The following is a 14,205-nucleotide window of genomic DNA, read 5'->3' as shown; positions in this document are numbered from 1 at the left end:
GAAGCCTGCAGCCAGCCTGCATGGCATTAGAGACAGGAACTGCACAGAGAAGCAGACATGGGGAGTGCACACATTCACAGGCAGTAGTCCACACAAGACACCACAGCCAGCACGCAGCCCCAAGCAACCAGCATACACAGAAGTCAGCCTGCAGGCAGTATGTGAGAGGGCATGCAGCCAGCCTACACGGCCACAACTGTCACAGTGAACCATACCGTGACAACTACATGATATCGCAGGGTCTAAAGTTGGCCATACATGGTACATAGAAGTAGGTTGGTGGTAGAACAACCTTTGAATTAACTATTGTTGAGCCTTCATTTTGTAGACATGGCCATACACATTTGGCCATTTTAGTTCTTCACACTGGCTGTACAGTCCAGTGACACGGGGTGAAGTACAAAGTATTTTTCTTGGAATTTTATTTGAAACTATGAGACGTAAATTTCAAAGCAGACAATTTATTTTCTTTGGTCACCTAAGAAGATCATTTGTTATTAAACTTAAATCCACAAATGATCATATTGGTTTAAATCATCCATTTTGATCAACATTAGACTAATATGCATGGGCATTTTTCAAAAGACCCTATGATATTTACTGTTAAGGTTTATATACATATTATTTAACAAAACATGTACAAAATCCATATTTTTACTAGTGGTATCCACACAAAAACAAAACTTATTAGTCAAAAAAACGGACGCCTAAAAACAAGTTACTTTAATAAGGTCAATAATTAAAAGAGGAGACCCTAAAGATTATTGGCCACCTAGAGAGCTAACTATAAGCCAATTTAGTCAAACAAGGTAAACAATATATCCACACTCGCTAAATACAATGTCAAATACTAGATGTAGTGATATCATACCATGATACTAATGTAATGATAATATCATACACAAGAGTCATAAGGCAAGGGACAATACCCGGGAGGTAAAGTGGCAAAGGTAAGGGAAGGGGACAGGGGGGCCGTATGGGCCCAAAATATGGTCAGAACAAGATAGCCCTTGCTCTTTCCCTGAGCCAACCATAATATTGCCTCTGCACGGAGATAGCCCCTGATGGTGGGATTGCTCCGTCCTCGTACCTATACCTAATGACCCTGGATGTCCCTAATACATCGGACTTACAGAAAAATTTTCCACGACGCATTTCCCCACAAAGAAATGGGTTCCTCAGGAGGCTGATGCATATCAAGTGAAAAATATAGAAGTAAAAATGTATATGATACTTATGGTGGGAGTTCAGTCAGGCGTGTATAGAAGGGCCTTGTACGTAATCATTGTGGATGCTGATGGATGTTTACATATGGATGGACCCAAACCAAGTATACCGGCTATCCTACATGTGATGGTCCCTTGCCTTATGACTCTTGTATATGATATTATCATTACATTAGTATCATGGTATGATATCACTACATCTAGTATTTGACATTGTATTTAGCAAATGTGGATATATTGCATGCCTTGTTTCACTAAAGTGGCTTATAGTTAGCTCTGTAGGTGACCATATACATATTAACCTACCGAGAATGGATAGCTCCCATTTGTTACCCATTGGATGATGTTGAGGAAGAGAAGGATGGGGTAAACTGATTATTTTAACTCTATCCTTTTATATTCCCGGGAGATAAGCCACTGACTTATCTGTCACCAGTTGAGAGATAGCAGTTGGTTGATGGCAGTTGGTTTAAAGTGACATTTATTCCATGGCACTGTACATAGGAAAAGGGGTATGCATACATAATTAAAAAAAAAAACAATAGTACAATAAGAATGAACAAGACAAGTTACAAACTGGTACAGAAGCAGAGAGGACCCTGCCCACAAGGCTTACAATCTACGAGGAATGAGAGAAGGAAACAGTAATTGAGGGGAAAGCTGGTCATAGCTGTATAGTGACACAGAGTTACTGTATGTTGTAGGCTTGTCTGTAGAGGTTGGTTTTCTTAAGGTTTCCACGGTAGTTGATCATCTGATATGTGGCAGTAGAGAGTTCCAGAGTACAGGGGCTGCACTGGAGAAACCTTGGAGGCGATTGTGGGAAGAGGACATAACAGGAGAGTAGAAAAGGAGGTTTTGTGAGGATCGGGTATTGCATTTGGGAAGGAACTGAGAGATGAGGTCACAAATGTATTGAGGGGACATCAAGTAAGTGTTTTATACTGTATTCTCTGGAAAACATGGATCCAGTGAAGGGATTGGCCGGGAGAACAGACAGGAGAATAATGGGAAGGGGTGGATTATCCTGGTGACAGAGTTAAGGATAGATTGGAGATGTCTGAGAGTGCTAGATGGGAGGCTACAGAGGATAAAGTTACAGTAGTCTAGGCGGGAGATGATGAGGGCATGTACAAGCATTTTTGCACACTCTGGATTGAGGAATATGTGGATCCAAAAGATATTTTTGAATTGGAGCTGTAAAGAGATTGGATGTGTGGTTCAGAGGACAGAGCAGGATTGAACATTACTCCATGGAAACGGACTTGGTTGACCAGGGAGAATGTGCAGCCATTAACTATGATAGAAAGGTCTGAAGATGGGGCTGAGTTAGATGGGGGAAAAATGATAAATTCTGCTTTATCCATGTTAAGTTTCAGAAAGTGAGAGGAGGCTATAGAGGATAGGCATTGTGGGATTCTGGATAGTAGGGTGGTGATATCTGGACCACAGAGGTAAATTTGCATATGATCAGCATATAATTGATACTGGAAGCCATGGGACTCTATGAACTGTACCACGCCAAATGTTTAGATTGAAAAGAGCAGGGGTCATAGGACAGAGCCTTGAGAGACAACGACAGAGAGGGGACGAGGCAAGGAGGTGTTGTGTGAGCTGGAAACACAAAATTCACACATTTATTCACAAAATTACATAGGAACAGTGAGTTAGATGTGACAAGATACAGATCCCCAATACAGGACTACAAGATCCCAGGCACCTTCATCTGCACCACACCAAATGTAGTCTACTTGATTATATGTACTAGATGTCCTACTGGGCGTCTCTATGTACGTAAAACATGTCAGAGGCTTAAAACAAGAAAAGGAAAGATCTACCTGAACTGAAATGTTTAGGTAGCCATAACCACAACATCACAGATATGAAAGGCTTGATACTAAAAGGAAATTTCAAATCTCAGATGGACAAGAGAGTCTGGGGGTCTCTATGTAGGTGAAATTGTTCAAGAGCTTAAAACAAGAATGACATTTTAGCACCACACAATAAAATAAAAAAGGGATAGATCTACCTGTACTGAAACATTTTTGTAGCCATGACCACAACAACATCACAGATATGAAAGTCTTGTTATTAAATGCGAATTTCAAATCTCAGAAAGGCAGTAGAGTCTGAGAATAAAAGCTCATGACAATCTTTAACACACTCAGACCAGGAATTAATGTGTTGCCTGGATTTATCTCCTACATCTCCTAAGGAATTTGGGGGGCATTTATCAAACTGGTGCAAAGTAGAACTGGCTTAGTTGCCCATAGCAACTATATTCCTCCTTTTTTCCCCCAAAGGAGCTGTCTAAAATGAAAAGTGAAATCTTATTGGTTGCTATGGGCAACTAAGTCAGTTCTACTTTACACCTGTTTGATAAATGACCCCCTTTGTCCCTAAGACCTCTTGAGTTCATCACAACAGACTGGATTTCTATCAATGAACAACACTCCTTACCTATAACTGCTACAGCAATTTACTGCTACAACTGTTTGTTTACTCCTCCACTAGTGTTGAATGAAGCAAAGCATTCAAAGCGGAATTCGGTCTGAGGTTTAGGAAAACTACGATTTGCAACAAATCCGAATTTCCTTGTCCTTCATGGTAACAAATCGATTTTTCTTAAAATGACGGCTGCACGTGTTACAAAGTGAAAGTAAGAAGCTTGGGAACGCGAGATCATCCATAATATCATGCAGCCAGCCAATCCACAGATACTCATCCCCTGTGATGTCACAGCCCTATAAAAACCCTCTTCCCCATGGTCTCCTCTTTTGTCCTGTGAGCTGAGCATAGGGAGAGACACGGTAAACGCTCATGCGCTAGGGACAGTGTTGCTGAATATGATTAATAGAAGAATATTGGAGAGGGAGAGTGCAGGAAGAGTGCAGGGAGACATATTCTGCATCAGTTTTATTTATTTATTCCTACATTTACTTATTCCTACATCAGCCATAAATGTAATTCAATACCAATAAGATGGAAGCTTTTATTACTCCATTGCCAGCGTGCCAACCAATACCTTCCAGTCTGCACCCCTTAGGGGACTAGATCTTAATGATGACCATCCTCATCTTCAAAGTCTCCATGTCCTACAAAAGTCAACAAGATGTAGAGAGGACTATAGAGTGTAGTCTTCATTATTAAATGAAAGGCAGCTGCAGGTTAATTGGCAGCATTGTTCTTCACCACAGCAAGGACAATTTGTGTGGCCATACCTTAATGCAGAGTGGCCTGGGTATACCTGATCTACAGTATGACAAATTAATTTCTTGGCTAACTTTGGCAAAGTTGCCAAATCAAATTTCTCACAATTTCCCTCATCTCTGTCCTCCACTCATATTGATATGCTTTACATCATTTGGCGTTGCGCAGGTGAAGGTACCTGGGATCTTGTAGTCCTGATATGTATTGGGGATCTGTATCTTGTCAAATCTACCTCACTGTCCCTATGTAATTTTGTGTTTAACTGTGTGAATCTTCAGATAGTGTCTGTCTTATATCATGCATGATGAAGAAACCTGAGTAGTCTTGAATGCTTGCAGCTTTGTCATCATCTTTTAAGTTAACCATTAAAAGGTATCAAGCAAAAATTATTCTAATTTTTATTTATTTATCTGGAAATATAGCATGCAGTGGCCATAATGAGTGCCCAACTGCATTACAGGAGGTCAGATAAGCTGCTAGACCAGGGATCAGCAATCTCCGGCACTCCAGCTGTTCTGAAACTGCAACTCCCAGAATCCTCCTTTCACTTCTGTGGGAGTTACAAGAACAGCCAAATAAGTTGTGGGAGTTTTAGTTTCACAATTGTAGTTTCATAGCAGCTGGAGTGACGAAGGTTGCTGATCCCTGTGATAGACTGTTTACCATTTCCAATCACAACCAGATGAACTTTAAATCTATTGTTGCTCTTTAATTTAAAGAGTAACTACAGTTTTTTTTTTTTATATGTCATAGGGACATATCAGAAGTGTTTCCAGCTGTATCAGAAGGGGTCCCAGCTCTGAGAACGAGGAGTCAGAAGTGCTCAGCTTCTCCTTGCTGCTGAATGCAAGACTGTAGACTAACTCAATAGAGAGTCTATGAGTTTGTCTACAGTCTCGCGCTCAGCAGCAAGGAGAAGCTGCGCTCAGCTAAGCGCTTCTGATCTCTCGTTCTAGCGATCGGTGGGGGTCTCAGAGCTGTCCCTATAACATATCAAAAATTGAAAATAAAAATTTTCCTTTAACAGGTTTTGATTCAGCATTGGAGAATTGATGCCATTAATTTGAAAAATGATTCTACTATTTATACAGATGATATCTATCTATAAAATGTTGAATAATACAAACCTGCACAAAGCTACGTGAGGTTTTACTATTAAGATGACATTTTTAGTCAATGCCGCAAGCCTAGTTGTTAAAAGGTTTGGAATATGATTACAATGCAATGCTCTATTACATGTAATTTATTGCACTTGTTTTCTGCTGACTCTGTTCTTTAGCTGCTGCTCTTTTGCCAGTATTTCTGACAAAGCATATAGTATTGCCTCTTATCTTTGCTTGCTCTTCTTGTGGTGTAAACATCTGCAGGAAATCCGAGCATTTAGCAACATTTAGACACTGTTCCTTTGCTCCATGCTAGCGAAACTTACTGTCATACAGCAAATCTATCTCCTTACAATTACAGTAAAGTTTCTCGGCATCTCTGGTGTATCTGACAGGATACAGCACTGAAAACAGCCACTTAATAGATTTATTTGTTATATCTATTTCTACTTTGCTGACCAACAGTTCATTGGCCAGACCTTTTTATAGTCTTGTACTTTTACTGGAAACCTTAAGGACATGTTAGACTTTATTTGTACTTTATTAATTAGCTTAAATAAATCTGCAGTGAAGACTATTTTGTCTGATGCCTATAAGGGTGGACATACGATATAGTATAGTGTGAGTGTGTCCGTAAGTTCCATGTATACAGCAGATGGTATGACTAGATCTCACATTGTAACCTGTATAAACATCCAGTCCAGTGTTTACAGTCATTTATAATTTTAATGTACGACTATTTGAACTATTTTCTACCTATTTTAGTTACCTAGTCTGCGTATTTTCCATTTAGTGACTGTATATCTATAACTATGTTGTTAAAGTGCCTTTACATGTAAAAAAAAAAAATAATCTAAATAATCTAAATACTTTTAAATCCTTAAGTTGTTCTTTTTTCTTTCTTCTTTTATTTTTATAAAAGTTATTAAAATGATATAAAATTTGCCCATAAACATCCAATAGCTGTCAGCCCACAGCTGTCTCTCCTGTATCCCCCATATACTTACTCATTTGGTTTGGCTAAGCATAGTGTATGTATTTTTAAGGAAGAGAGAGGATAAAGAGGCTGTCAGACACCTCTGGAGGCAATATTTTCCTGGAGAACAAAAGGATCTGGTGTCAAAATTCAAAGTGCTGGATCTTTTTTTCATAACTGGGCCCGGCGGGGGGTGGTTGCTTTGGGCCACAACACTCACATGTCACTGTACTTCAAGCTAGGCCCCCCTTCGGAGCGCTCATCACCGCAGCATTCCATCCACTCGATCCGGCATCTATCAGGCCCCAGTTCTGCTCTACTAGTAGTAGTCACAAACTAAGTGGGTGGGTGGAGCCTAACTAACATTGGTCAGGCTTCGCCCACCAGCGTCATACGGGAATACTACAAGTAGGGCAGCGCTAGGGCCTTTCAATCACATAGCTGTATTAAGGCCCTTTTGATAGCGGGACAAGATGCACTTTCTAATGGCACTATTTACGGTTGAATACAATGAAAAAAAAATTACATTTATTTAAAATTATAAAAAAAGTACCATTCCACCACACTTTTGTGTTTTTTTTATTTACTTAATTTCCTATTTTGGAAAAATGACCTGTTACTTTTATTCTCTGGGTCACTACAATTACAACGATACCACATATGTATAGTTTTTTTTGCGTTTTAATACTGAAAAAAATTAAAAACTTTAGAATTTTTCCATTTTATTGTGACATTCTGTTCCCCATAACTTATTTTTATTTTTATGTGTATGTAGCTGTGTGAGGGCTCATTTTTAGCTGGATAATCTGTACTTTTTGTACTTAGGTTGTGTACTTTTTTATTTTTATGTGTATGGAGCTGTGTGATGGCAAATTTTTTTGCGGGAAGATCTGTATTTTTTGTGTGGTTGACTTTTTGATCAGTTTTTGTAAATTTTTTTATAGGAGGTGAAGCTACCAAAAGGCCATTTTGACTTTTTTTCAGTTTTGCTATTTGCCATATGGGATACATAATTTTTATATTTTAATAGTACAGGCGCTTTAGCGCCCAACAATGCCCATAATATTTTTTAAAAATGTTTTTGAATTTTGGGGAAAGGGGGATGATACTTTTTTTTTTTTACACTTTTTAGGGATCTATAGCAAGGAGTCATCAGATTGCTTCTCTAATAGACTCCAATGCATCTATTAGAACTACACTAAGGGGGTAATTTGCTGTTCTGAAATTTCAGGCACAGATGGCGGTTAGTTGCGCCACTATCTGCGACATCACCCCGTTCACACCAGGTCCAAAATAGTGGGCGTGGCATGGGCAGAGAAGGAGATGGGTTGGCAGGCCTATCTTAATCATCATTTTATATGCTTCGTATAGGCGTAGAAAATGGTCAAAATGTAAGACAGCTCGGAAGCTGTCTTACATTTAGAACTGGAGCTGGATGTGCCGAAGTTATGGAGAGGTCTTCATAACATTAGCAGAATCATTGCCAGCTTTGGGCTTCGGTCTAAAACGACGGTCTTAATAAATATGTCCCTAAGTTCCTATGGAGCCCTGCCATTCCTGGGTTCAGGGCCTAATGCACATACTCCGGCTCCCCTGATCCTCGCCGGGGGCAAAACCCATTGAAATGCTATAGTATAGATGTCAATGGAATTGGGTACACTGTTTTACAACATTACTGCGGTGTTAAAAATAACCTCAATAAGGCAGGAAAAAAAGTTTGTTCAATAAGACACTCACTAATGTCACGTCATGTACTATAAGGCCAGACACACGAGTGAATTGAATGTGAGGAACTCACAGTATGTGTCAGTGTGAGGTCCTGTTTTGGCGTCCCCTTCTCTGACAGGATCGCCCAGCATTATACTGATTTATAATACTGTGTGACCCGGACAGTTCTGAAATGTATTGTATTACGCTGACAGAATTATGTCAGTGTCATTCAGTAGATACCAGGGTCACACTGCATTATAAATCAGTATAAAGCTTTGCGATCCTGTCAGAGAAGGGGACGCCAGAACAGGACCTCACAGTGACACACACTGCGAGTTCTTTGCATTCAACTCACCCGTGTGTCTGGCCAAACACTAAAGGAGCCTATTTCCAGTATTCTCCAATATAGTTACTGTTTATGAAGTTTACTGTGATGTGAACCTTTCCACTATCATTAGTTTGCTTTGCTTTTTTTTTTAACCAAAATTATGCCAAACTGTTATAAATTCCCAGAATGTGCACACAGCTTGTATCTATTATATTACTAACCAGCATAATTAATACATGTAGTTATCCTTAGGGGCATCCAGTAATATTTTTGTCTGAAAGAATAATATGGATCATAATAATATGGGCAATAAGGTTCAGACAGTATGGGAGAACTGAACAATGATGTGATGCACAAATTAAAAAATAAATAAATAAATACATTTGTAATCTTGACTTTTCTTTATGTTTGCAGGAATTAGGTCTTGTTATCACCGGTACGTTGCCTGTTTTCAATGTGACAGGGGACAGAAAAGAAATTAAAGTAAGTTTTACAGATCAACGTCTTGTTGTTTCAGGGCACCACTTTATTAGTATTGACCTTAGGAACGAGGTGCTAAAACACCAATTACCATTTGTTATTATAAAAGCTTGACACTATTTAACACACTTGCAATTTCGTAATTACACAACTTTGCAATTTACCCTCAATTCAATGGACCAGTGAGGGGAAAATAGGCTAATAATAGCTTTAATATAACATCACTCACCTCCGTATGTAAGTGCTTAGTGCTGATGACTGTAATTTATTTTTTACGATAAAAGCAGGTGAAATGTGTAATATCTACCTAAAATATGTTCCTAATTTCCCTTTCGGATTATCCGTAGCCCTAAGCACACAGGATTTCCATACAGCAAAGTTTGCTTTCTTTATGACTTGCCAATATCATTGCACTCCAGGGAGGTGTAATTTATTACAATAAGTATTTAAGCTCATCCCTGCTAACCTACATATATTCCATTTTATGACACAGAATTTACCAGAATTGCTGTATTTACATCTTGGAGAACACGTGTGTTATAAGTGTGAGAAGTGAAGGAGCAGATGAGATAATATAGTATGTATACTACTTGGAAGGCCAGTAAAGGGACCTTCCATTGTTATGCCGTACAATTGACCATAAAACTTTTTATGTATTGTACATGCAGCTATGACATTTTTCTAAAGGCTGGGCCAATATAGAGCCTATTAAGCTAAGTCAAGACCAAACAATGTCTTAAAATGCTTTGATGACTTTGAGGTTCTAGTATCAGGAAAGAAATTGACTTTTTTTGAAAAAGGGGCATTTTATGGTAGTAGCACACTGTAAGTCATCAAGCTCTTTATCCACACCCACTAGTCCTATGGAGTTGTAATAGCTGTGCTTCATTTCAAATATACTACTGTAGTAATGGGCATAGATACAGTGGACTTTAATGATATTGATGGAGTGTCCACATATTCTGGCCATGTAGTGTATTACTTTTTATACAATAAATTCTGTTATTTTAAATTCAATATATATGGCATATATTTAAAACATTTAATATCATAAAGATACTTTAAAGGGTTTTCCAAGATTTTAATACTGATAACCTATCCTGAGGATAGGTCATCATTATCTGATCGTGGGGGTCCGACACCCGGGACCCCCGCCGATCAGCTCTTTTGAGAAGGCAGCGGTGCTTCTTTGAGTGCCGCTGCCTTCTGTCGGCTTACCAAACACAGTGTCATATCTAGTATAGCGGCTTTGCTTGGTATTGCAGCTCAGCCTCATTCACTTGAATGGGGCTAGGCTCCTAGGCCATATGATACATGAATGTGTCGTCACTCGGCCTAGGAAAAGGAGGGAGAAAGCTGTGTCACTAAAGCAAGTGCCTCTGCCTTCTCAAACAGCTGATCAGCGGGGGTCCCAGGTGTCAGATTCTGAGGATAAGTCATCAGTAAAAAAAAAACGTTTAGGCTACATTCGCATGACTGTATAAAGGAGTCCACATCCATTCTGCAATTTTGCGGAACGGTTGCGGACCCATTCTTTTCTATGGCATCTGTAGTTCTGTGCCCCCCCCCCTTAAAGATAGATCATCAATATCAGATCGGTGGATGTCTGTCTACCAGTTTAAATAGAGTTAAAAGCATAGCTCCATTCAAAGTGTAGTGGCCATGCAGATGAGCTTCCATTTCCTCTCAACTTCTTGTAGGTGTCCGCTCGGAACTTTCTGGTTAGCTGCTTCCTGGTGTATGCAATGGCTTCTCGCAACCCTCCCCCCAACAGCATATGAAGTCAGATGTAATAACTGGTGATGTCCAGAGATCAACTGTTCCCTGCAGCCTTCAATGCTGGAACTAGCATTTTGAACCGAGCCAGAAGCAGAGGTCTATTAGAAGAGTAGTGCTTGTGTGAGGTTACTGTGGCTCAGCTCCCTCTGCCTTTCAACTTCCCTCCAAGTGTTGGCTCTAAACCTGGTTAACTGCTTTCAAGGATTCTCAGTGGCCTCCATAATCCCCTACGACATATGTAACTAGCAAGATCTCACAGTTCTGACTAAATAGGTGCTCTCTGCAGAATTGCTAGAGCGAATAGGTTACTGCTCTGTTACCAATTGGTATCTGCTGTGTTAATTTATAAAAAATTTATATTTTTTGGGGCAAGCTAATGATTTTTGCAGTAAAACACATATACACGTCCTGCTGATATGCTGATAGGTTCTCCTTAAAATATATCTATGTTCCTGTTATGCTTTCACATATGTAGTCATCTGTTTCTAGTTCTCTCCTCCTGCACTGTAAAAATAAACCAGTGTGGATAGAGACATATTATGCTGTCCTTTTGACAGGGAGATTCAGTCATTTTCATCATGGCACGCTATATTTCTGTACTGTAAAGTGAAATCTAGCATGTGCGTTCTCCTTGTTGATTTCTGGTGGTTATTGATGGTGCTTTTAAACTACCCACAGTATAAATCTTAGAATCATTATTAAAGCATTTGTTTTATTAGACTTTCTAATCTCAGAAGGGAAAATCACTCTGGGCTTCCTGACAAAAGTCCATGTAATATAAACTTGGCCACACACATTAGATATTCTTTATTGGTTCCATGAGACCAAAAGAAAACTCTAATGTTTAATTGAAGTCTGGGGGAAAATACAATCAATAAGCCTTATTTATGTAGGAAGTATATTAACGTAGCCTGCACTCAGCTACTTACATCATTATTATCACTCATGATGCACCCTAGGTATTATGTAACCATTTTCAGATACTATGATGCATTCATATCTTGTTATATATGTATAGTTTATGATCATCATTCAGTTCACAGCTATTTTTTTTTTTTTTGAGCTAGCTATTGTGTTGACTTTCTTTTTGTGTGCCTTATTGTTTCAGAACCAGTTAATACTTGGTGTTATGGGCGTTGACGTTTCTTTGAAAGACATTAAACGACTTACTCCTAGATTTACAGTAAGTTTATTGTATATCCTGCATTACATGTTATAATATGTTATACGGTTTATATTATTAATTTTGTTTTAGATTAAGGGGCAGAATACATTTTTATGAGATGAGCAATTTCTTGAAATTCGTTTCTGATCTGATTCGCGAAATAGGTCAAAATTTTTTATTTAGGTCCAAATCTATTCTAGTCAAAACAAAACTGTTCTGAAAATTAGTACATGACACTGTGAGGTCTCCATGGACTATATATTTTTTTATCTCTTGTCTTTTTTTTTTTTTACTTTTTTTTTTACTTTTTGCTCTCTTCTCTCCTTTTAATCCCCTTAACGCAATGACAGTAATAGTAAATAATGTCGGTTTGACATGTATAGCTTTGGGTAAATGCATGGTTGATGGTGTTAACAAACAGGCAATAAGTTGTGTGGGTGCTCACCCGTCTAATATCATGCAAGGTGCTCTAGGTCTATCTGGCTCACCCAGCCAGTGACAGGGTTACGTAAAGATAAGTTAAGAATTTAGACTGGCACACTAATATCTGGGATTCAGTGAAAAGCAAAAGAGCAAGGAGCGGAGATAATTGTATAAAATCTAATTTATTGGTCTAAAACATTGATATAAAAAATTGGTACAGTATTCTAAACTGGAGCATAAATAAAAAAATAGAAAAAATAAATATAAGAATAAAGAATGGTGAATAGTACAGTAGTCCGGTTGAAAATAGTCTTATAATATTCCAGGGAGAATGTCTGGTGTTCCAAAGAAAAAGTCAATGAAGAAATTGGTGGAAAATAGAAGAAAAATGATGAAAAGCGAGAAAGAAGAAAGTCTCAGTGTATCAACATAGTCGTCTGTGCCTGTGCACCAGGGATGGTACACTGTGTTAGGGTGATAGTTGTGGTGCACAATATGGAGTGCTAGTTGTAGTACATGTAGTACATGTAGTAGGAGTAAGGTAATAGATGTTTTAGAGTGGTTGCATAAAATGGTGATGGCTTATTAAGAAGTAGTGTGGCAGGCAGGTGAATTGTGAGGCTCTCCGGTGGCGTCCCACATGGAGGTGATTCCTCTGCCTGTTACCTTAGCGACCTCTTCTGGGTGCTGCCGATCTGATCCTATGTGCTGCGGGTGGGATTACTGGCTGGTGGGCAGAGTGCACATGTGCTCTACGCCCCACGTGATGTCGGTAGCGATTGCGATCCTCAGTCCCGACTTCCCGGCTTTGAAGGACCCGCTCACAGAGGACAACAACCACAAAAAAGAAGAGCTTCCACAAGAACTAACTAGCCGGCATATCACCCGTACAGATCCGCACAATCCAGCGGCCCTGAACCACGTGGGAAGCCGATCGCCTTAGACCATGCGAGACTACGTTTACACATCACGTGGGAAGCCAATACCACGTGGGGCGTAGAGTCCATTGTGTACTTCGCTCACAAGGTGGGAAGTCGGGACTGAGGATCGCACTCGCTGCCGACATCACGTGGGGCTTAGAGCACACGCGCACTCTGCCCACCAGCCGGTAATCCCACCCGCAGCACATAGGATCAGATCGGCAGCACCCAGAAGAGGTTGCTAAGGTAACAGGCAGAGGAATCACCTCCGTGTGGGACGCCACAGGAGATCCTCACAATTCACCCGCCTGCCACACTACCTCTTAATAAGCCATCACCATTTGATGCAACCACTCTAAAACATCTATTACCTTACTCCTACTATAACTAGCACTCCTTATTGTGCACCACAACTATCACCCTAACACAGTGTACCATCTCTGGCGCACAGGCACAGACGACTACGTCTATACACTGAGACTCTTTTTTCTCGCTTTTCATCATTTTATTTCTATTTTCCACCAATTTCTTCATTGACTTTTTCTTTGGAACACCAGGCATTCTTCCTGGAAAATTATAAGACTATTTTCTTCTGGACTACTGTACTATTCATCATTCTTTATTCTTATATTTATTTTTTCCTATTTTTTTTATTTATGCTCCAGTCCAGAATACTGTACCAATTTTTTATATCAATGTTTTAGACCAATAAATGAGATTTTAAACAATTATCTCCGCTCCTTGCTCTTTTGCGTTTCACTGAATCCCAGATATTAGTGTGCCAGTGTAAATTCTTAACTTATCGGTGTTAACAAACAGCTTATTTAACTCCTTCAGGACTGAGGCATTTTTTACCTTAAGGACCAGACCAAATTTTGGAAATCT

General features: G+C 39.4%; 1 protein-coding gene across 1 annotated transcript in view; it reads left to right on the top strand.

Moving 5' to 3' along the window:
* Positions 1 to 14,205, top strand: part of CACNA2D1 (calcium voltage-gated channel auxiliary subunit alpha2delta 1) — a 1,018,968-nt gene that overhangs the window by 889,369 nt on the left and 115,394 nt on the right. The window contains 2 exon segments of the mRNA XM_040413129.1: positions 8,968 to 9,036; positions 11,921 to 11,995. Of these exon segments, the coding sequence (XP_040269063.1) occupies positions 8,968 to 9,036; positions 11,921 to 11,995 (144 nt within the window).

Source organism: Bufo bufo, chromosome 1 (assembly GCF_905171765.1).
Source record: "Bufo bufo chromosome 1, aBufBuf1.1, whole genome shotgun sequence".
Lineage (NCBI taxonomy): Eukaryota > Metazoa > Chordata > Amphibia > Anura > Bufonidae > Bufo > Bufo bufo.
This window is presented reverse-complemented; position numbering and strand designations above follow the sequence as displayed.